This window comes from Pristiophorus japonicus, chromosome 19 (assembly GCF_044704955.1).
Source record: "Pristiophorus japonicus isolate sPriJap1 chromosome 19, sPriJap1.hap1, whole genome shotgun sequence".
NCBI lineage: Eukaryota > Metazoa > Chordata > Chondrichthyes > Pristiophoridae > Pristiophorus > Pristiophorus japonicus.
Window position 1 is genome coordinate 75,974,648 of NC_091995.1, and position 24,395 is coordinate 75,999,042.

Consider the following 24,395-nt stretch of genomic DNA (forward strand, 5'->3'; position numbering starts at 1 on the left):
GGAATATTAGGTCCTTCATTGAAACACCTGTGAACTCATCCCTTTTTGGCGTGGAAGCAAGTCATCCTCGATACGAGGGACTTCCTATGATGATGATGTTGACATTTAATCAATAAGATATCAAGGGGAACAAACTTAGGGAATTTCAAACTAACTCCAAATGAGCATAAGTCAACAGCAGAAAATGGACCTTAAAAACACGAAAACTAGATCTTACCTTCTCCAAACCCATGTCATTCAACCATAAATGTTGGAGAGATGCTGCTACTGGAAGGAAAGCGTCGTTGCCTATCTGCTGAATGGGATTCTTGGATAGTTTCAGCTCATCCAAAATAGGCATCCTCATTAGAGCAACGGTGGGAACCGCTGTGAGTTTATTCTCATCCAAGAACAGCTTCTGGAGGTCCCCGATGGGGTGCAGGGCGGTGGGGGAAATGTAGGTGATGTTGCTGCCTGTCAGGTAGAGCCAGCGCAGCTTCTCTGCCCCTGCCATGTTCTCATCGGTCAATTGGGGGATGGGGTTGTACTCCAGGTGAAGAGCAAAGAGGTTGGGCAGGAGCCCGAAGGCCCCCTTGGGGATGGCTGACAACTTATTGTAGTCCAGGTACAGGTATGTGAGGTCGGGCAGCCCCTCGAAGATGACCGACTGGAGGCTGGAGATCTCATTGCCGGACAGATAGAGATAGATGAGCTTCTTCAGACCTCGGAAGGCCCCAGCGTGTATGTCGTGGATCCTGCAGTTCTGCAGGTGAAGAGACACCAGGTTTTTCATATCTGGGAACGAGCCCCTGGGGACTGAGTAGAAGTCGTTGTAGCGCATGTCGAGGAGGTGGGCGTCGGTGGGGAAGCCCCTTGGGATCTTGCGAAGACCCTTGCCCTCACAGCTGGAATGTTGCAAGTCATGCTTGCAGTCGCAGTGCTCTGGACATGGAAGGTTTTCTTGATTCTTTTGTCCAGGCTTGTTCTCCAGCTCCACTTCCACCTCTTCTTCATAGTCCGACGGGCGGAATTCACACCTCAGGTCAATTGGCCTCAGAGAATCCAACCTCTCGCCTCGAAATACACTTGGGGCACTGCAGAAGACCTCTGCTTTCGGTTTAGTGTAGTTGGCCATCCATTCCCTAAAGGGTCGCATGTTACAGTTGCACTGGATTGGATTCCCTGTCAGATTGATCATCCTCACGTTCTCAAGCCCTTCCAAAGGCTGAAAAATCTGCAGTTGGTTGTTGTGGAAATCGACAATCGACAGCGTCGGGGTGTGGACAAAAGCTGCAAGGGACACCTCCTGAAGGGCCATGTTGTCCATGGCCAGGTGCTTCAGCGAACGCATCCGGAAAGACTCTTCTCCGATATACGTCATGGGGTTCCTGCCCAGATCCAGCCTGGCCACATTGATGAGCCTGGACAAGGCTTCAGTCGGCAGATACTGAAGTTCATTGCTGTCGAGGCTCAGCCTCTTCAGCGTCCACAGCCCAGCGAAGGCCTCGTCGGCAAGGTTGTTGAGCATGTTTTTGGACAGGCGTAGGTATTTAATTTGCTGGAGGCCTTGGAAGACCAAGGGAGGCAAATAGACCAGGAAATTTCCCTCCAGGTTTAGGAAGTTGAGGAAGCCCAGCTGGACAAAGGCACCCGGCTTGATCTCTTCAATCCTGTTGTTGTCGACGATGAGTTGTTGAAGGGACGTCAGCCCATCAAAGGTCTCCTGGTAGATGAATTCTATGTTGTTTGACCCCAAGTTGAGGTAGATCACCTGCCCAAGACCACGGAAGGCACCTTCTGCGAGGAGGCTAATCTTACATTTCTGCATATTCAAGTGTGTAAGGTAGGGAATAGGAAGGAAAGCGCCATTTTCGATGGTGTTGATGTTGTTCCCTCTGATATCCAGTTGCTTAGTACCCTGTAACAGAGATGTGAACACAGAAGTGTCATCAAGATTCTTAGACATTTGCTTAATTTTTCTCTGCTATTGCCCGTAGCTTGCAGGGAACATAAAAACTGACTGCAAAAGCTTCTATAGATATGTGAAGAGAAAAAGATTAGCGAAGACAAATGTAGGTCCCTTGCAGTCAGAATCAGGTGAATTTATAACGGGGAACAAAGAAATGGCAGCCCAATTGAACAAATACTTTGGTTCTGTCTTCACTAAGGAAGGCACAAATAACCTTCCGAAGGTCTAGCGAGAAGGAGGAACTAAAGGAAATCCTTATTAGTCAGGAAATGGTTTTAGGGAAATTGATGGGATTGAAGGCTGATAAATCCCCAGGGCCTGATAGTCTGCATCCCAGAGTACTTAAGGAAGTGGCCCTAGAAATAGTGGATGCATTGGTGGTCATTTTCCAACATTCCATAGACTATGGATCAGTTTCTATGGATTGGAGGGTAGCTAATGTAACACCACTTTTTAAAAAAAGAGGGAGAGAGAAAACAGGGAGTTATAAACCGGTTAGCCTGACATCGGTAGTGGGGAAAAAGTTGGAATCAATTATTAAAGATGTAATAGCAGCGCATTTGGAAAGCATTGGCAGGATTGGTCCAAGTCAGCATGGATTTATGAAAGGGAAATCATGCTTGACAAATCTTCTAGACTTTTTTGAAGATGTAACTAGTAGAGTGGACAAGAGAGAACCAGTGGATGTGGTGTATTTGGACTTTCAAAAGGCTTTTGACAAGGTCCCACACAAGAGATTAGTGTGCAAAATTAAGGCACATGGTATTGGGGATAATGTATTGACGTGGATAGAAAACTCGTTGGCAGACAGGAAGCAAAGAGTAGGAATAAACGGGTCCTTTTCAGAATGGCAGGCAGTAACTAGGGGGGTACTGCAAGGTTCAGTGCTGGGACCCCAGCTATTTACAATATAGATTAATGATTTGGACGAAGAAATTGAATGTAATAGCTCCAAATTTGCAGATGACACTAAGCTGGGTGGCAAAATGAGCTGTGAGGAGGATGCTAAGAGACTGCAGGGTGACTTGGACAGGTTAGGTGAGTGGGCAAATGCATGGCAGATGCAATATAAGGTAGATAAATGTGAGATTATCCACTTTGGTGGCAAAAACAGGAAGGCAGAATATTATCTGAATGGTGACAGATTAGGAAAAGGGCAGGTGTAACGAGACCTGGGTGTTATGGTACATCAGTCATTGAAAGTTGACATGCACGTACAGCAGGCAGTGAAGAAGGCAAATGGCATGTTGGCCTTCATAGCGAGAGGATTTGAGTATAGGAGCAGGGAGGTCTTACTGCAGTTGTACAGGGTCTTGTTGAGGCCACACCTTGAAGATTGTGTACAATTTTGGTCTCTTAATCTGAGAAAGGACATTCTTGCTATTGAGGGAGTGCAGCGAAGGTTCACCAGACTGATTCCCGGGATGGCAAGAGCGACATGAAGAAAGATTGGATCGACTAGGCTTATATTCGCTGTAATTTAGAAGAATGAGAGGGGATCTCATAGAAACATATAAAATTCTGACGGAATTGCACAGGTTAGATGAAGGAAGAATGTTTCCGATGTTGGGGAAGTCCAGAACTAGGGGTCACAGTCTAAGGATAAGGGATAAGCCATTTAGGACCGAGATGAGGAGAAACTTCTTCACTCAGAGAATTGTGAACCAGTGGAATTCTTTACCACAGAAAGTTGTTGAGGCCAGTTTGTTAGATATATTTAAAAGGGAGTTAGATGTGACCTTTTTACGGCTAAAGGGATCAAGGGGTATGGAGAGAAAGCAGGAAAGGGGTACTGAGGTTGCATGATCAGCCATGATCATATTGAATAGCGGTGTAGGCTCGAAGAGCCGAATGGCCTGCTCCTGCACCTATTTTCTATGTTTCTATGTACATAGTGTCAATGTGCCACACCCCTTTCCCAGCCAAAAGGACAGACTGGATACTTACTGCTGCTTCTCGCACATAAAACACAAAAAGTTAGTATGCAGGTACAGCAAGTAATTAAGGATGGCAAATGGAAAGTTGGCCTTTATTGCAAGGGGAATGGAGTATAAAGGTAGGGAAGTCTTGCTACAACTGTACAGAGTGTTGGTGAGACCACACCTGGAGTACTGCATACAGTTTTGGTCTCCTTATTTCAGGAGAGATATACTTGCATTGGAGGCAGTTCAGAGAAGGCTCACTAGGTTGATTCCTGGGATGAAGGGGTTGTCTTATGAAGAAAGGTTGAGCAGGTTGTGCCTATACTCATTGGAGTTTAGAAAAATGAGAAGTGATCTTATTGAAACGTATATGATTCTGAAGGGGATTGACAGGGTAGATGCTGAGAGGTTGTTTCTCTGGCTGGTATGTCTAGAACCAGGGGGCACAGTCTCAGGATAAGGGGTCGGCCATTTAAGACAGAGATGAGGAGGAATTTCTTCACTCAGAGGGTTGTGAATCTTTGGGATTCTCTGCCCCAGAGGGCTGTGGATGCTGAGTCATTGAGTATATTCAAGGCTGAGATCAATGGATTTTTGGAGTCTGGGGGAATCAAGGGATATGGAGATCGGGCGGGAAAATGGAGATGAGGTCGATGATCAGCCACGATCGTATTGAATGTCGCAGCAGGCTCGAGGGGCCAGAGGGCCGACTCCTGCTCTTATTTCTTATGTTCTTACTGCTGCTCCTCTGTGAGGTCTGTGTAAGTGGCTCAGAGTGACTGGCCCTCAGTTATACCCCACCCCACCGCCCCCCCATGGGTAAACAAATAGCTTATGCTCTCCACCTCCCCCTGGCGGAACTTGGTCCAGATTGAGAACTCAGTGTGGGGAACTGCAGGGACAAACCCATGAGCGAGAATCCTGGGAATCCCTGGTTCCGGCTTCTAAAATGGACTTCAAATTTAGCATAACGCTAAATATACATAAGTCAACAATATATATTCCACTCTCTTGCAACAACAACAACTTGCATTTATATAGCGCCTTTTACGTCGTAAAACATCTCAAAGCGCTTCACAGCAGTGTTATAAGACAATTTGATAAATTTGACACCGAGCCACATAAGAAGAAACTACAGCAGATGACCGAAGGCTTGGTCAAAGAGGTAGGTTTTAAGGAGCGTCTTGAAGGAGGAAAGAGAGGTAGAGAGGCGGAGAGTTTTAGGGAGGGAGTTCCAGGATTGGAGTGTACAGTAAAGGATTCCATCACAGTGGCAGAATGTAAGGATGGCACCAATGATTTGTGCTTGGTTATAAAAGAAAGACTTGCATTTCTATAGCGCCTTTCACGACCACCAAAGCGTCTCAAAGCACTTTACAGCCAATGAAGTACTTTTGAAATGTAGTTACTGTTGTAATGTGGGAAACGGGGCAGCCAATTTGCGCACAGCAAGCTCCCACAAACAGCACTGTGATAATGACCCGACAATCTGTTTTAGTATAGGCCAGGACACCGGGGAGAACACCCCTGCTCTTCTTCAAAATAGTGCCGTGGGATCTTTTATGTCCACCCGAGAGAGTAGACGGGGCCTCGGTTTAATGTCTCATCCGAAAGACGGCCCCTCCGACAGTGCAGCGCTCCCTCAGCACTGCGCTGGAGTGTCAGAGGGTCAAGAAAAGAGTCACTGCCTGATCAGGCCATTTAATTCATTGCTGTTTGTGGGAGCTTGCTGTGCACAAATTGGCAGCCGTGTTACACATTACAACAGTGACTACCCTTTAAAAAGTGCTTCATTGGCAGTAAAGCACTTTGGGTTATGAAAGGCGCTATATAAATGCAACTTTTTCTTTATGGTTACATGGAATTTATAGCACAGAAAGAGGCTATTCGGCCCAACTAGTTTATGCTCCACACAGGGAATTGAGTGTAATATCTCCAAGTTTGCAGATGACACTAAGCTGGGTGGTGGTGTGAGCTGTGAGGAGGACGCTAAAAGGCTGCAGGGTGATTTGGATAGGTTAGGTGAGTGGGCAAACGCGTGGCAGATGCAGTATAATGTGGTGACCTGGGTGTCATGGTACATCAGTCATTGAAAGTTGGCATGCAGGTACAGCAGGCGGTGAAGAAGGCAAATGGTATGTTGGTTTTCATAGCTAGGGGATTTGAGTATAGGAGCAGGGAGGTCTTACTGCAGTTGTACAGGGCCTTGGTGAGGCCTCACCTGGAATATTGTGTTCAGTTTTGGTCTCCTAATCTGAGGAAGGACGTTCTTGCTATTGAGGGAGTGCAGCGAAGGTTCACCAGACTTATTCCCAGGATAGCAGGACTGACATATGAGGGGAGACTGGATCGACTAGGCCTGTATTCACTGGAGTTTAGAAGGATGAGAGGGAATCTCATAGAAACATATAAAATTCTGACGGGACTGGACAGGTTAGATGCAGGAAGAATGTTCCCGATGTTGGGGAAGTCCAGAACCAGGGGACACAGTCTAAGGATAAGGGGTAAGCTATTTAGGACCGAGATGAGGAGAAACTTCTTCACTCAGAGAGTTGTTAACCTGTGGAATTCCCTGCCGCAGAGTGTTGTTGAGGCCAGTTCATTGGATATATTCAAGAGGGAGTTAGATATGGCCCTTATGGCTAAAGGGATCAAGGGGTATGGAGAGAAATCAGGAAAGGAGTACTGAGGTGAATGATCAGCCATGATCTTATTGAATGGTGGTGCAGGCTCGAATGGCCGAATGGCCTACTCCTGCACCTATTTTTCTATGTTTCTATGTTGTTAACCTGTGGAATTCTCTACCGCAGAGAGTTATTGATACCAGTTATTGGATATATTCAAGAGGGAGTTAGATATGGCACTTTCGGCTAAAGGGATCAAGGGGTATAGAGAGAAAGCAGGAAAGAGGGTACTGAGGTAAATGACCAGCCGTGATCTTATTGAATGGCGGTGCAGGCTCGAAGGGCCGAATGGCCGACTCCTGCACCTATTTTCTATGTTTCATACGACCTCCTCCCACCCTACTTCATCTCACCCTGTCACCATATCCTTCTACTCCTTTCTCCCTCACGTACTTAAAGGCAACAAAGCAGTGAAGTTTATCTTTCTTCCTTCAAGATGCTCCTTAAAACATACCTCTTTCGCCAAGCTTTTGGGCACCTGTGCTGCAAATGCGGCTCGGTGTCAAATTTTTAACTCATAACACTCCTGTGAAGCGCCTTGGGACGTTTCACTACGTGAAAGGCGTTATATAAATAAGTTGTTGTTATAAATGACACGAAATTGATTGATTTGAACCTCAGCGGCTCCATCGGGAGCATGTACTGCCGAGGCCTTCTCAGACAGATAGGGGGGGGGGGAGGAGGGAAGTTGGGGTCAGTCCAATGGGAGTCGAGACCCCAGCATTTACGATTGGCTGTGCCTCTTATTCTTGGGACCCAATACCCAAGAAAATTGATCCTGGAAAGTATTCAAGAAGTCAAGTTCAGATTAGCGGGCGGGCAGACAGGTGGCAGATGCAACTCAATGTGGATAAGTGTGAGGGAATACACTGTGGGAGGACAAACAAGGAATGGGAGTGTATACTCAAAGGAAAGAGGCTGAAGGGAGATCGCCCTATCACGGAAATGTAGTAAAAAATGAGAAAAAAAAGACTTGCATTTATATAGCGCCTTTCACGGCCACCGGACGTCTCAAAGCGCTTTATAGCCAATGAAGTACATTTTGGAGTGTAGTCACTGTTGTAATGTGGGAAACGCGGCAGCCAACTTGCGCACAGCAAGCTCCCACAAACAGCAACGCGATAATGACCAGATAATCTGTTTTAGTGATGTTGATTGAGGGATAAATATTGGCCCCAGGACACCGGGGATAACTCCCCCTGCTCGTCTTCGTAATAGTGCCGCGGGATCTTTTACATCCACCTGAGAGGGCAGACGGGGCCTGGGTTTAACGTCTCATCCGAAAGCCGGCATCTCCGACAGTGCAGCACTCCCTCAGCACTGCACTGGGAGTGTCAGCCTAGATTTAAGGAGAAGCTGGGATTGTTCTCCTTAGAGCAGAGAAGGTTAAGAGAAGATTAGAGAAGAGGTGTTCAAATTCATGAACGGTTTCGATAGAGTAAATAAGGAGGAACTTGGCAGAAGGTTCAGTGACTGGAAAACACAGATGTAAGGTGATTGGTGAAAGAACCAGAGGCGACATGAGGAAAAACATTTTTACGCAGCGAGTTATTGTGATCTGGAACGCGCTGCCTGAAAGGGTGGTGGAGGCAGATTCAATAATAACATTCAGAAAGGAATTGGATAAATATTTGAAGGGAAATAATTTACAGGGCTATGAGGAAAGAGCAGGGAGGAGTGGGACTAATTGGGTAGCTCTACCAAAGTGGGGGCATAGGCTCGATGGGCCGAATGGCCTCCGTCTGTGCCATATCATTCTATGACTCTATCTCTGTAACGTCCTTAAGCCCTAGAACCCTTCCCAGCCCATGAGATCTCTGCGCTCCTCTAATTCTGCCCTCTTGTGCTGTCCCAATTTTAATCGCTCCACCATTGGTAGCCGTGCCTTCAGCTGCCCAGGCCCTAAGCTCTGGAATTCCCTCCCTAAACCTCTTCAAATGGCCTCTTACTGTGCTGTAAATATGTGGTTCTGCACCCATATGTTTAATAAATTGATAAAATATATGCATGATATATAAAATATATAATCGCTCCACCATCGGTGGCCGTGCCTTCAGCTCCCGGGGCCCCAAGCTCTGGAACTCCCTCCCTAAACCCCTCCACCTCTCTAATCTCCTTCAAGACGCTCCAAGCTTTTGGTCACCTGCGAGAGCATGCAGAAACCAAGCGAAGGCAGCGGAAGGAGCGTGCGGCAAACCAGTCCCACCCACCCTTTCCTTCAACCACTGTCTGTCCCACATGTGACAGAGACTGTAATTCCCGTATTGGACGGTTCAGTCAGCTGAGAACTCACTTTTAAGAGTGGAAGCAAGTCTTCCTCAATTTCGAGGGACTGCCGATGGTGATGGGGTCACCTGCCCTGATTTCTCCTTATGCGGCTCGGTGTCAAATTTTTAGCTCATAATACTCCTGTGAAGCGCCTTGGTCGTTTCGCTACGTTAAAGGCGCTATATAAATGCAAGTTGTTAATACTAAAGACCCCGGTACACTACGGAAGGAGCTAAATGTGAGTTTAGTAATAAGTGCAGGTATTTGTTCAGAAACCCAGGTTTTTGAAAGGTCAGAACCCGTCAGGCCAGGGAGTCTTTTGAAATGAGCTTTTTCCTGAACACTGGGCTGTGTTGAAAGCCGAGTGCTTCCAGCGAGATCGGTGATCCAGGCTCTGTCTGCCCCCAGCCCACAGCTGGCAAACACCGTGAACTGCACCCGGCATGTCTAACTAAGTGGCCAACCATAAACCGCTGCAGCTCCTAGCTGGCCAACCATGGCACGCTCTTGGATTTTAGCTGGGATTTACCACTCCAATCAGAAGATAACAAGATAAATACAGATGCGAAACATAAGAAATAGGAGCAGGAGTAGGCCACCTGGCTCCTCGAGCCTGCTCTGCCATTCAATAAGACCATGGCTGATCTGATCATGGACTCAGCTCCACTTCCCTGCCCGCTCCCCAGAACCCTTTACTCCCTTATTGCTCAAAAATCTGTCTACCTCCGCCTTAAATGACCCAGCCTCCACAGCTCTCTGGAGCAGAGAATTCCACAGATTTACATCTCTCTGAGAGAAGAAATTCCTCCTCATCTCAGTTTTAAATGGGAGAACCCCTTAGTCTAAGACTATGTACCCTAGTTTTAGTTTCCCCTATCAATGGAAATATCCTCTCTGCATCCACCTTGTCAAGTCCCCTCATTATCTTATACGTTTCAATAAGATCACCTCTCATTCTTCTGAACTCCATTGAGTATAGACCCATCTACTCAACCTATCCTCATAAGTCAACCCCCTCATACTCGGAATCAACCTAGTGAACCTCCTCTGAACAGCCTCCAATGCAAGTATATCCTTCCTTAAATACGGAGACCAAAACGGTATGCAGTATTCCAGGTGTGGCCTCACCATAAGAACATAAGAATTAGGAACAGGAGTAGGCCATCTAGCCCCTTGAGCCTGCTCCGCCACTCAACAAGATCATGGCTGATCTGGCCGTGGACTCAGCTCCACTTACCCGCCCGCTCCCCATAACCCTTAATTCCCTTATTGGTTAAAAATCTATCAATCTGTGATTTGAATACATTCAATGAGCTCGCCTCAACTGCTTCCCTGGCAGAGAATTCCATAGATTCACAACCCTCTGGGAGAAGAAATTCCTTCTCAACTCGGTTTTAAATTGGCTCCCCCGTATTTTGAGGCTGTGCGCCCTAGTTCTAGTCTCCCCGACCAGTGGAAACAACCTCTCTGTCTCTATCTTGTCTATCCCTTTCATGATTTTAAATGTTTCTATAAGATCACCCCTCATCCTTCTGAACTCCAACGAGTAAAGACCCAGTCTACTCAATCTATCATCATAAGGTAACCCCCTCATCTCCGGAATCAGCCTAGTGAATCGTCTCTGTAACCGCTCCAAAGCTAGTATATCCTTCCTTAAGTAAGGTGACCAAAACTGCATGCAGTACTCCAGATGCGGCCTCACCAATACCCTGTACAGTTGCAGCAGGACCTCCCTGCTTTTGTACTCCATCCCTCTCGCAATAAAGGCCAATAAAGGCCATTGCAACTCTCTAGAAAAAAGCCCTACACTCTCCTGTATCAGCCGTGGCTTTAGAGGGGACACTACATGTAAAAGATCCCATGGCACTGTTGCTAAGAAGAGCAGGGGATTTAACCCGGTGTCCTGGGGCCAATATTTATCCCTCAATCAACATCACTGAAACTGATTATCTGGTCATTATCACATTGTTAATTGTGGGAGCTTGCTGTGCGAAATTGGCTGCCGCGTTTCTCTACACTGTTTCAAAAGTACTTCATTGGTTGTAAAGCGCTTTGTCTGGTTGTCAGACAGGAAGCAAAGAGTAGGAGTAAATGGGTACTTTTCAGAATGGCAGGCAGTGACTAGTGGGGTACCGCAAGGTTCTGTGCTGGGGCCCCAGCTGTTTACACTGTACATTAATGATTTAGATGAGGGGATTAAATGTAGTATCTCCAAATTTGCGGATGACACTAAGTTGGGTGGCAGTGTGAGCTGCGAGGAGGATGCTGTGAGGCTGCAGAGCGACTTGGATAGGTTAGGTGAGTGGGCAAATGCATGGCAGATAAAGTATAATGTGGATAAATGTGAGGTTATCCACTTTGGTGGTAAAAACAGAGAGACAGACTATTATCTGAATGGTGACAGATTAGGAAAAGGGGAGGTGCAAAGAGACCTGGGTGTCATGGTACATCAGTCATTGAAGGTTGGCATGCAGGTGCAGCAGGCGGTTAAGAAAGCAAATGGCATGTTGGCCTTCATAGCAAGGGGATTTGAGTACAGGGGCAGGGAGGTGTTGCTACAGTTGTACAGGGCATTGGTGAGGCCACACCTGGAGTATTGTGTACAGTTTTGGTCTCCTAACCTGAGGAAGGACATTCTTGCTATTGAGGGAGTGCAGTGAAGGTTCACCAGACTGATTCCCGGGATGGCGGGACTGACCTATCAAGAAAGACTGGATCAACTGGGCTTGTATTCACTGGAGTTCAGAAGAATGAGAGGGGACCTCATAGAAACATATAAAATTCTGACGGGGTTAGACAGGTTAGATGCAGTAAGAATGTTCCCAATGTTGGGGAAGTCCAGAACCAGGGGTCACAGTCTAAGGATAAGGGGTAAGCCATTTAGGACCGAGATGCGGAGGAACTTCTTCATCCAGAGAGTGGTGAACCTGTGGAATTCTCTACCACAGAAAGTTGTTGAGGCCAATTCACTAAATATATTCAAAAAGGAGTTAGATGAGGTCCTTACTGCTAGGGGGATCAAGGGGTATGGCGAGAAAGCAGGAATGGGGTACTGAAGTTGAATGTTCAGCCATGAACTCATTGAATGGCGGTGCAGGCTAGAAGGGCCGAATGGCCTACTCCTGCACCTATTTTCTATGTTTCTATGTTTCTATGAGACATCTGGTGGTCAACAATGTTACTGTGTCCTGGTGTCAGAGCCCAAGTTGTGAGAACAGACTGAAGAGATTTAAGCTTTCCATTGTGTGAGCTGTGGCTCAGTGGGTGGGCAGCACTACTTGCCTTTGAGTCAGAAGGTTGTGGGTTCAAGTCCCACTCCAGAGACTTGAGCATAAAAATCTAGGCTAACACTCCCAGTGCCTGACCACTGAATGTCCCAAAGTGCTTTATAGCCAATGAAGTACTTTTGAAACAATGTCGAGAAACGCGGCAGCCAATTGCACAGAGCAAGCTCCCACAAGCAATATAAATGCAAGTCTTCATTTCTTTCTTTTATTGTAGCTTCTTCTTATATAATTCCAGGTCTTCGCCTTCAGTACTTTAACCAGAAGTCCATTCCATGTATTGATCAAGCTTGGTGTTAAATGGACTGTTTCTGAGTTTAAACCAGCGTTCCCTTGTCATTCTTTCTTTGAACCAATCTTCTGGATTGATTGACCCATTTAAGGGAAAGCTGGATAAACACATGAGGGAGAAAGGAATAGAAAGGTATGCTGATGGGGTGAGATGAAGAGGGGTGGGAGGAGGCTGGTGTGGAGCATAAACTTCAATATGTAAACTGTCAGTTAAATGACTTAAAACCGATTAAAAACTCTGAGAGAAATAGCCGGTGAGAATGGGACCAGTTGGGCCGAATGGCCTGTTTCTGTGCTGTAAATTCTATGTCGTTTACATACATCCAAAATATCGCCTCTCAGTTTCCTCCTTTCAAGGTTGAAAAGAAAGACTTGCATTTATATAGCGCCGTTGACGACCACCGGACATCTCAAAACGCTTTACAGCCAATGAAGTACTTTTGGAGTGCAGTCACTGTTGTAATCTGGAAAACGGGGCAGGCAATTAGTGCACAGCAAGCTCCCACGAACAGCAATGTGGTAATGACCAGATAACCTTTCTTAGTGATGTTGGATGAGGGATAAATATTGGCCCCAGGACACCGGGGATAACTCCCTCTACTCTTCTTTGAAATGGTGCCATGGGATCTTTGACATCCACCTGAGAGAGCAGACGGGGCCTCGGTTTAAAATCTCAGCCAAAAGACAGCACCTCTGACAGAGCAGCACTCCCTCAGCACTGTCAGCCTAGATTTTTGAGCTCAAATTCCTGGAGTGGGATTTGAACCCACAACCTTCTGACTCAGAAGCAAGAGAGCAACACACTGAGCCACAGTTGACACAATGGAAAACTCAACTCTCTTCAGTCTGTTCTCACAACTTGGACACTGGGAAACAGCAACATTACTCTTCACTGAACTGTTTCCAGCACTTTAATATCTCCTGTGTGTTTTGGTGACCAGGACTCCAGGTGCAATCTGATCAGACCAGTGTACAGTTTGACCATGACTGCCCTGACTTGTGCTCTGCCGTGTTGGTATTTTGGCAACGTAGTTTATTCAACACTCAGCAGGCTGTGTCCTAACTCACACCAAGTCCCGCTCACCCATTACCCCTGTGCTCGCTGACCTACATTGGCTCCCGGTTAAGAACGCTTCGATATCAAAATTCTCATCCTTATTTACAAACCCCTCCCTATCTCTTTAATCTCCTCCAGCCTCACAACTCCCCGAGAGGTCTGCACTCCTCTAATTCTACCCTCTTGAGCATCCCTGATTATAAGCTGAGTCCATGATCAGATCAGCCATGATTTTATTGAATGGCGGAGCAGGCTCGAGGGACCAAATGGCCTATTCCTGCTTCTGTTTCTTATGTTCTCATAATCGCTCAACAATTGGTGGCCATGCCTTCTGCTGCCTGGGCCCCAAGCTCTGGAACTCCCTCCCTAAACCTCTCTGCCTCTCTACCTCTCTTTCCTCCTTTAAGATGCTCCTTAATACCTAGCTCTTTGACCAATCATCTGCTGTCATTTCTTCATATGTGGCTCGGTGTCAAATTTATTTGTTTTTGTCTTAAAACACTGCTGTGAAGTGCCGCGGGACGTTTCACTACGCTAAAGGAGCTACAAAAATGCAAGTTGTTGTTGTTGTTGAATTGCAAAGCTGGTGATTAACTTGGGGTCCTTTTGGTGGTGCCACAGTACAGACCTCGGGTATGGTGATGGGGACCTCTGTCAGCTGCTTCCTCACGCAGCTCACCACGCGCTGGATGTTATCGCAGATGCAGTAAGGCGGGCAGGCCATGGTACCGGCCACAAGAGCACTGAACACAGCTCCCAGGACCCAGTGTGTAAGGCCCAAGGCCTGGCTGCAACACGGTGAGAGCATCTGCAAAGAGAAAAAAAAACGTCACACATAAGAACACAAGAATTAGGAGCAGGAGTAGGTCATTCGGCCCCTCGAGCTTGCTCCGCCATTCCACGAGATCATGGCTGAACTTTGACCTCAACTCCACTTTCCTGCACTATTCCCATATCCCTTAATATCAAAAAATCTATCGATCTCTGTCTTGAATATACTCAACAACTGAGCCTCCAGAGCCCTCTGAGTGAAGAAGTTTATCCTCATCTCAGTCCTAAATGGCCGACCTCTTATCCTGAGACTGTGACCCCTGGTTCTAGACTCCCCAACCAGGGGAAACATCCTCCCTGTATCTACTCTGTCAAGCCCTGTAAGAATTTTGTGTTACAATGAGATCACACGGCGAACCTCAATCAGACATCTGCGTTGAGAAAGAATCATTAATAACTAAAAGACAAATATTATTGTCACTTGGTCATAGAGACTAGATTAGGATCATAGGAACAGGAGGAGGCCATTCAGCCCCTCGAGCCTGTTCTGTCATTCAATGAGATCATGGCTGATCTGCGACCTAACTCCATATACCCGCCTTTGGCCCCAAACCCTTAATACCTTGGGTTAACAAAAATCTATCAATCTCAGGTTTAAAATTTACAATTGACCCAGTATTAACGGCCCTCCATGGTCACAGAGATTGCAGGGACTCACTGCCCAGGCTCAACAACTGAACTCGGTGGCCCTGGCTTAGAAAAGGGAAGATCGACCAATGTTCCTGCTCTTGATTGCTATCCAATGATCCCTCCTGGAACATGTTGGAAAGTGCATGGACACTGGATGAGGACAAGGCTGAATTCAGCTGTGATGCCCACCATAATTGGACAGCCTGCTGATGATGTCAAACCTCATACATTAATGATTGTCACTTGGACGTAATACCTGAGGTATTCTGTATATAACCCACCCGAAACCCTCGATTTAATTCTAGCCTGTGACTCACTCCTGCATATCTGTTATTCTATATATAAACCACCCGAACCCCTCGATTAGATTCCAACCTGTAACTCACTCCCGGGTATCTGTTATTCTTTCTATAAACCCCCCGAACCCCTCAATTAGATTCCAGCCTGGAACTCACTCCCGGGTATCTATTATTCTATATATAAACCCTCCCCAAACCCCTTGATTAGATTCCAGCCTGTAACTCACTCCCGGGTATCCGTTATTCTATATATAAACCCCCCCAATGCCTCGATTAGATTCCAGCCTGTAACTCTCGGGTATCCGTTATTTTATGTATAAACCTCTCGAACCCTGTGATTAGATTCCAGCCTGTAACTCACTCCCAGATATCCATTATTCTATATATAAACCCCTCGAACCCCGCGATTAGATTCCAGCCTGTGTCTTACTCCCGGGTATCTGTTATTCTATATATAAACTCCCCCAAACCCCTCGATTAGATTCCAACCTGTAACTCACTCCTTGGTATCTGTTATTCTATATATAAACCCCCCCAAACCCCTCGATTAGATTCCAGTCTGTAACACTCAGGTATCCGTTATTCTATATATAAACCCCCCCAAACCCCTCGATTAGATTCCAGCCTGTAACCCATTCCCAAGTATCCATCATTCTATATATAAACCATCAGAATCATTTTGTTCCTTTGAGCTCTTGTTGATGGTTTAGATGTCATTACATCAGTAGCCAAGACCCAGACGACTGCAAGCATTGTAACTACTTAAATAGCTCTAACAAGACTGATAATGGATGTCAGCACTCGTATCTCAATGAGAAGGTGCGAAGTTCTGTGCTGAATTAGCCGATGTTGGGTAGGGCAGCAGATTGACTCCATAGCCCTTGGGTTTGGCGAGGCTCAGAATAAGGGGTCGGACATTTGGGACTGAGCTGAGGAGAAACCTCTTCACTCAGAGGGTGGAGCATCTCTGGAATTCTCTACCCTGGAGGGCTGTGGAGATTCAGTCTTTGAGTATATTCAAGATATTTTAGGTTTGAAAGTCCAGACAGCCTCTTTCTTGAAGAAGCATTATTATCACATATCCAATGGGCCCATTTCTGAGGCAACTCGTCATGGATCAAAATGCTTCCTTGCGCAATGCCAGTCTTTTGAATGTTGCTCATATTTGCCTACATTGAAATCCATTTGCCGCAGTTTTGCCCATGCATTTAACCTGTCGCTATCCCATTGATATTTTATGCTTCCATCTACACTGCCTACACTGGGCACCAGGATATAGCATTAGACAGGAGAAACAAGGTGCACAAAGGATGTGGAGAGAAGGTACTTCGGCTGGGGGAGGAATGCACTTGGACTGGCCCGTGCTGGGGTAAGGCACTTTTGGCTGACCTTTGCTGTCTTCTGGGGAGCTCTGTCCTCTGTCGCTTCAGGAAGCCAAAGTGGATCGAGCTACATTTTGCAAAGTCAGTGAGACCTTGGAATGGGCGGTTCCAGTTACACATTCCTGTGAAACTTCAGGGTGTGGCTTATTCTCCAAGGGGACCAATCATAGACAAAGGATGGAGTATGGCGGCCATTTTGGCAGTACAAATAAGCACGCCCTTAATAAATACGGTGAATAGTTGAGACTCCAACACTGTGGGACACCACTAGTCACATCCTGCCAATCAGAGTACCTGCCCATTGTCCCTACTGCCTGTCTCCTACCACTCAGCCAATTTCCTAACCAGGTCAATAATGTGCCCTCAATTCCATGGGCTTCAGCATTAGTTAACAGTCTCTTATGAGGGACTTTCTCGAATGCCTTCTGCAAGCCCATATAAAATAACATCCATAGACATTCCCCTGTCCACTATTTTAATCGCCAGGTATATCGAATTAGACCCACTGTAAAATATGGATTTGACACCCCTGGTCTATACTATGGATGTCCCTGGGTTGCCAATCCTCCAGGATTGCTCTGGAGTTTCCAATATTGAACATTAATCTCCAAGGCCACGGCTGCAAGCAAATCCCCAGGAGAAAAATCAAAGAAGCATCACAAAAATTGTGTATTATTAAAATTTTCTTTGAACACTTTTGTTTATTAGTTATAAAAATTTTGGAGACATGGCGGAAAAGGGCTGTTTGACTGGGCGTGGCAGGTAGAGGCGGGAGGTCACGTGATGGAACCTCCAGGGATATGTCCAACCAGAGTTGGCTAGCCGAAATACCAATTGCAGTGTAAGAGAACAGGCCCAAATCTTCCCAAAACCCTCCCTCAGACACATGTCCATCACTCGAAGGCCTCAGTTTTAAAATCTTCATCACTGTGTTCAAATCCCCCTTGCCCCTCCCTATCTCTGTAATCTCCTCCAGCCCTACAACTCTCCGAGGTCTCTGCGCTCCTCCAATTCTGCCCTCTTGAGCATCCCCGATTTTCTAAGCTCCACCATTGGTGGCCGCGCCTTCTGTTGCCTGGGCCCCAAGCTCTGGAACTCCCTCCCTAAACCTCTCCACCTCTCTCTCCTCTTTTAAGATGTTCCTTAAAACCTACCTCTTTGGCCCAGCTTTTGGTCACCTGTCCTACTATCTCTTTCTGTGGCTTGTTTTTTTTTTATTGATATAGCTCTTGTTAATCATCGGGGATGAGGGGGTTGACTTATGAGTAAAGGTTGAGTAGGTTGGGCCTCTACTCATTGGAATTCAGAAGAATGAGAGGTGATCTTATCGAAACGTATAAGATTATGAGGGGGCTTGACAAGGTGGATGCAGAGAGGATGTTTCCACTGATGGGGAGACTAGAACTAGGGGGCATAATCTTTGAATAAGGGGTCGCCCATTTAAAACTGAAATGAGGAGAAATTTCTTCTCTCAGAGGGTTGTAAATCTGTGGAATTCACTGCCTCAGAAAGCTGTGGAAGCTGGGACATCGAATAAATTTAAGATAGAGATTGACAGATTTTTGAGTGATAAGGGAATAAGGGGTTAATGGGGAGTGGGCAGGGAAGTGGACCTGAGTCCATGATCGGATCAGCCATGATCGTATTGAATGGTGGAGCAGACTCGAGGGGCCATATGGCCTACTCCTGCTCCTATTTCTTATGTTCTTATGATGCTTTACTACGTTAAAGGCACGAGCTAAATACAAGTTGTGGTTGTTGTATATAAATGTAAGTTGTTGTTGTATAGTAACCACCACCTTTTTTTTACATTTTACACAGTTGGTTAAATGGGTACAAGTAATAAAACAGAGGTACAATCGCCTGAAAATGAGTCTGGCTTTGTACTGCACTCCTGTTATGTCTGTGCGTTGCAGTCTCCAGTCAGTCACACGTATTTGTGTGGAATTGTTTGAGTGAAGGACACAGGAAACAGATGCAGTTGAACATGTTAACAAAGAGGTCTCGGGCTCAGTGGGGGTCACTCGGGCCTCTCAGGGCAGAAGGTCGTGGGTTCAAGTCCCGATAACCCGGGACATGTATATCTCACGGAGGCTGATGCTTCAGGGCAGCAGCAAGGAAACACTGCCCTCAACAATAAAACGATAAACCTGGTCCTGTCTGTCCTCTTTGGGTGGGTGTCGAGATCCCAGGCCTACATTTCTCCCCCATCCAACAACACTTTCTTCTGTGACCGCCGTTCTGCAGCTGAAATTTAACTTGTTTCAAAAACCCCGCCTCCATCCTCGCAAACTACCGGCCCATCACTGACCTCCCGTTCCTCTCCAAAGTAACTGGGGCGGACTTTCGGGTCCTTTGCGTTCCGTTCTTCACCCCGGAGCGGCGGCAATGGCGGGGGTGAGGTGTTCTGGTCAGGCGGTTACTCTCCAGCGCCCCGCGGCGATCCTCGGGTCCGGTTTAGCGGCGGCGCGGAGCAGCACGGCCCGGAAGAGCAGCGCCCGCTGTGTGCAACGCCCCTGGTCGCGACACCGGCGCGAGTTTTGACTCTTGCCCCGCGGCGAGCCCCGCACTGACCGCCTGGGAAATCAGGGCAGACCAATGATCCCGACTGCAGGGAGCTAAGTAATGCCATCCTAAGGTTTTTCCTATTAATTTTTGTTGTGATTTAAGTTGTGGTGCCATGGACAATGTATTGGGAATGTTTTTGTGGTAATTCCTCCCCCCCCCCAGACCTCTCTTGGAGTGCTCCTGGCCCGACTCTTTAGCTCGGGAGTTTCCCATGCTAACACCCTGAGAGGTGCACAAGGCCTCCCTTAACACTGCACCCCCTGACTCAGGGCCCAGCTGCCCAATGTTACTGACTGAGGCACAAACTGTTCCCGGGCGCTAACTTGCCGACCCCAAAAACATCAAAGCCGAAAATCCAGCCCCTTGAACGTGTTGTCGCCTCCAAAATCTGTGCCCATCTTTCCCGGAATTCCATGTTTGATTCCCTCCAATCAGGTTTCTGCCCCTGCCATGGTGCCGAAATGGCTCTTGTTGTGTTCATCCTCTAGTTATTTGGTACGGCTCACTGGACGAGCATTAGGACCCTGCGGAAGCTATTCACAGCTGCAGTACTCGTGCCGGTTTGGGGGACACCATTTTGGGTTGTATAAAAGCACAGTTAAGTTAAGTTAGATTTCTCCTGGCTCAGTTTGTCAGTTATTTACACGTACACAACATAATCATGAATTACATCCAATGTGACTGTGACAAAGGTAAACTATCCCTCCTCATCCTTCTCGATTTGTCTGTAGCCTTTGATACGGTTGACCACTCTATCCTGTTCCAACGCCTCTCCGCCACCGTCCAGCTGGGTGGGACTGCACGCGCCTGGTTCCATTCTTATCTATCTAATCGTAGTCAGAGAATCACCTGTAATGGCTTCTCTTCCCACTCCCTCATCGTTACCTCTGGTGTCCCCCAAGGATTTATCCTTGGCCCCCTCCTATTTCTCCTCCACATGTTGCCCCTCGGCGACATCATCCAGAAAGACAATGTCAGGTTCCATTAGCCATTATCTAGGGATCCCGCCACTAACTCTGTTCCCTAGCCACCGACGACATCCCTCTGCCCGGCAATAGTCTCAGGCTGAACCAAACCATTCGCAACTTTGGTGCCGTATTTGACTCAAAGATGAGCATCTGGCCACATATCCGATCCGTCACCAAGACTGCCTACTTCCACCCCCGTAACATCGCCCGACTCCACCCTTGCCTCAGCTCATCCACTGCTGAAACCCTCATCCATGCCTTTGTTACCTCTAGACTTGACTGTTCCAACGCACTCCTGGTCAGCCTCCCAGCTTCCACCGCACGTAAACTTGAGCTCATCCAAAACTCGGCTGCTCGTGGCCTAACTCGCACCAAGTCCCGTTCACCCATCATCCCTCTGCTCGCTGACCTACATTGTCTCTCGGTTCGTCAACGCCTCGATTTCAAAATTCTCATCCTTGTTTAAAAATCCCTCCATGGCCTCACCCCTCCCTATCTCTGTAATCTCCTCCAGCCCTACAATCCCTGAGGTGTTTGCGCTCCTCCAATTCTGCCCTCTTGAGTACCGCTAATTTTAATCGCTCCACCATCGGTGGCCGTGCCTTTTGTTGCCGAGGCCCGAAGTTCTGGAATTCCCTCCCGAAACCTCTCTTTCCGCCTTTAAGACGCTCCTTAAAACCTACCTCTTTGACCAAGCTGCCCTAATGTCTCTGTATGTGGCTCGGTGTCAATTTTTGTTTGATAATCGCTCCTGTGAGGTGCCTTAGGATGTTTTACTAAGTTAAAGGCACTATATAAATGCAAGTAGTTGTTGTTGCTGTTTAAATTTGAGGACAAAATTCCATTTTTGTTCTCCTACCCCGGTCTCCAGGGTAACGGAGAACACAGGAATCCAGTCTAGATAGGCTGCAACTTAATTTTAATGACATTTATAAAAATGAATTAAAATGAAATGTTAACATAGTTTAAATTGAGGTGTTGTCGAACTGTGAGCCAACGTCGGTCAGCGAGCACAGGGGTGATAGTTAGGACACGGGCTGCTGAGTTTTGGATCACCTCTAGTTTACGTAGGGTAGAATGTGAGAGGCCAGCCAGGAATAGTCGAGTCTAGAGGTAACAAAGGCATGGATGAGGGCTTCAGCAGCAGATGAGCTGAGGCAGGGGCGGAGACGGGGGATGTTACGGAGGTGGAAATAGGTAGTCTTCGTTATATGTGGTCGGAAACTCATTTCAGGGTCAAATATGGGACCGAGGTTGCGAACAGTGTGGTTCAGCCTCAGGCAGAAGTTGGGGAGAGGGATGGAGTCAGTGGCTGGGGAGAAGAGAGAAACAAAGTGGCAACAAGAACAGAGAGACAGCAGAGTTTTGGACGAGCTCAAATTTACGGAGGGTGGTGGGTAAGATTCCGGCCAGGAGAGCATGGGAACAGTCGAGTGTGGAGGTAACAAAGTCATGGACGAGGGTTTCAGCAGCGGATGACAATAGTTAGCAAGCAGCAGCTTTTAAAGGGGCACGCCCCGCAGGAACATCTGTTTGGGTAAGGTATGTACATAAGGCCTGCCCACCACCAGGAGGCACTACCGTCGGAGGTCCTAGGGTCATAGGTACACTCATGCTGAGTCCGGTATATAACCTGAACTTCACCTTTGTATCTTCACTTCTGGAAGCCATTAAAGACTGACCAGGTCACACCTAGTCACTGGCTCACAGTACGGAGTTCATTGTATCATTTCACACACTACAACTGGCGACGAGGCAAATACCAACCCACGCAAAAGTATGGCGAGCACAGCACGATCGAGTACAGTTGGAATTCTCGAGAGATTCAACGAGGGAGAGGATTGGGGAGATTTCACGGATCGTCTTGACCAGTATTTCGTGGCAAACGACCTAAACAAAGACAGGGATGCAGAGAAGCACAGAGCAGTTCTTCTCACCGTCTGTGGCCCACCGATCTATGCACTCATCGAGAATCTGCTCTCAGCCTACAGAAAAGGATTACAAAGAACTGTGTGCTGTAGTTCGGGAACACCTTAAACCCACGGAAGGAATTCTCATATACAGATATTGCTTCTATACGCACGTCCGTCCAGAAGGCCGGGACTTAGCGGCATTTGTTGCCGACCTGAGACGTCTTGCAGGGCCTTGCAAATTTGGGCCTGCGTTGAAAGACATGCTGCGTGACTTTTCCGTGATCGGGGTCAACCACGAGACGATCTGAAGTAAGCTGCTGGCTGCGGAGACGCCGGACCTCAGCAAAGGTCATCACCATCACCCAAGCTTGCATGTCCATGCAGAAAAGCACGAAGCAGATATCGCGACAAAACAGGAACTCCACGGCAAGTACTGTGTACAAAATTGTATCGATGGCCAGCAGAGCTGCACATGGCAGGGCCTACTCGATTGCGTCTGCAAAACCGGGAGCTGCTCAAAGTTCACCATCGAGGGCCGACTCGACTGCGTATATGAGAACGGGAGTCGCTCAAAGCCCGCCATCGGGCGCAAATCCGAGCTCAACGTGTTGGCATTGCGGGGGCAATCACCGACTCCATTAGCATGTGTTTTTGGGGTAAGAAAAATGTACCAGTACCTATTTTGGCTTCATTTCGAGCTGGAAACCGATCTCAAGCCGCTTATATCGTTGTTCTCGGAATACAAAGGTATCAATATCAACGCGTCGTCCCGCATCCAGAGGTGGGCACTGACATTATCCGCTTATGATTATGTCATTCGCCATAGACCAGGCACCGACAACTGCACTGATGCATTGAGCCGGTTCCTGTTGCCCACACCGGAGCTGGAAACGCCAATGCCCGCAGAGCTACTCATGGTCATGGATGCCTTTGAGAGTGAAGGGTCGCCTGTCACTGCTCAACAAGTTAAGACCTGGACCAGCCAGGATCCGACCCCATCGGTTGTGTTCTTAATGGGGACTGGTCGACCATCCCCAAGGAAATGGGTGATGAAACCAAACCGTACAGCCGTCGCAAAGATGAGCTTTCCATCCAGTCCGACTGTTTACTGTGGAATAATCGTGTTGTAATGCCCAAGAAAGGCAGGGCGAGATTTGTATGGGAGTTACATAGTACGCATCCCGGTATTGTCATGATGAAGGCCATCTGCAGGCCCCATGTTTGGTGGCCTGGCATTGACTTGGATTTAGAGTCATGCGTGCATCAGTGCAGCACTTGCATGCAGTTAAGCAATGCCCCAAAGGAAGCTGTTATGCTCAGAATAACTCCACAAGACTGTATATTGTAAGTTCAAACTGTTGTGACCTTGGTCTCTTTAATGTGACCCCAGAGTGACGAAGCAGCATGGTAGACTGCCTTTTATATCTGCTTGCCTGGGGTGCACAGGTGACCCTTGGGTCTCCCACAGGTGCGCCCCCTGGTGGCAAGTCTTACATATTGGTGAGACAAGTTATTTGCAAGTTGAGGCGATCTGGCGCTCCGGGTCGATCGCCTGAGTTGAAGTCGTGGTATGGGTGAGTCGGTCGGATCGCTGCTGCACGGCCGTGCGGCTGGTCTGATCGGACTGTCAGACGGCCGTGCGGCTGGTCTGATCGGACTGTCAGACGGCCGTGCAGCTGGTCTGATCGGACTGTCAGACGGCCGTGCGGCTGGTCTGATCGGACTGTCAGACGGCCGTGCAGCTGCTCTGATCGGACTGTCAGGCATGGTGGGTTTATCCTCGTGGTTGACAGCGAGGTCGATTGTGTTAGTGGGTCGCTGGGGGCCAGGTCCTTTCACAGTGGTTCCTGGTTATCTGTAGTTCGCAGTTTGGTTTGGTCCAAAGGCTTTCTGCGTTTGCCCGTTACATGGTTTCACAACAAACACGCCATTTTCATCACAAACACTCCATTCCCCTCTTTGGCTAACACAGTGCTATCAGCCCATCTGGAGCCATGAACATGGTCTACATCATTTATTCTGATGTTGCGTGGGGGAGCCGTGCGATCATGGTACATTCTCTGCTGATAGCATACGGAAGGTTCGGTTCTGAGTCATTCTGTCCGGTGACTGCGGAGCACCCGGGATAGCCAGGTCTATAGGGAGTCTACCGTGACACGTATGGTGCTCGGCTTTATGATTTGGACTGCCCGCTCCGGACTATTGTCGCTGACCCTAAGGTCTGGCAAGCCAAGGAAGGTCGAGATGGCCTTGAGACTTTCAGTAGTGGCGGGAGGCCGCGTGGGCCCCATGGATCCTGGGCCATGGTATGGAGGCTGTGTGTAGCCTCCCTGCCTTTCTTTGCAACGTT

General features: G+C 47.7%; 1 protein-coding gene across 2 annotated transcripts in view; it reads right to left on the minus strand.

Moving 5' to 3' along the window:
* The window catches only part of LOC139230492 (chondroadherin-like protein), a 55,481-nt gene that overhangs the window by 19,319 nt on the left and 11,767 nt on the right, over nt 1-24,395 (minus strand). Inside the window, exons 2-3 of one of the 2 annotated variants that reach the window (XM_070862314.1) lie at nt 14,083-14,262; nt 218-1,897 (exon numbers count right to left, since the gene is read on the minus strand). In XM_070862314.1, the coding sequence (XP_070718415.1) occupies nt 218-1,897; nt 14,083-14,262 (1,860 nt within the window). Of the gene's footprint in view, nt 1-217; nt 1,898-8,847; nt 8,938-14,082; nt 14,263-24,395 lie in introns of those variants that run through there. The other variant, XM_070862315.1, reaches the window with a different exon arrangement.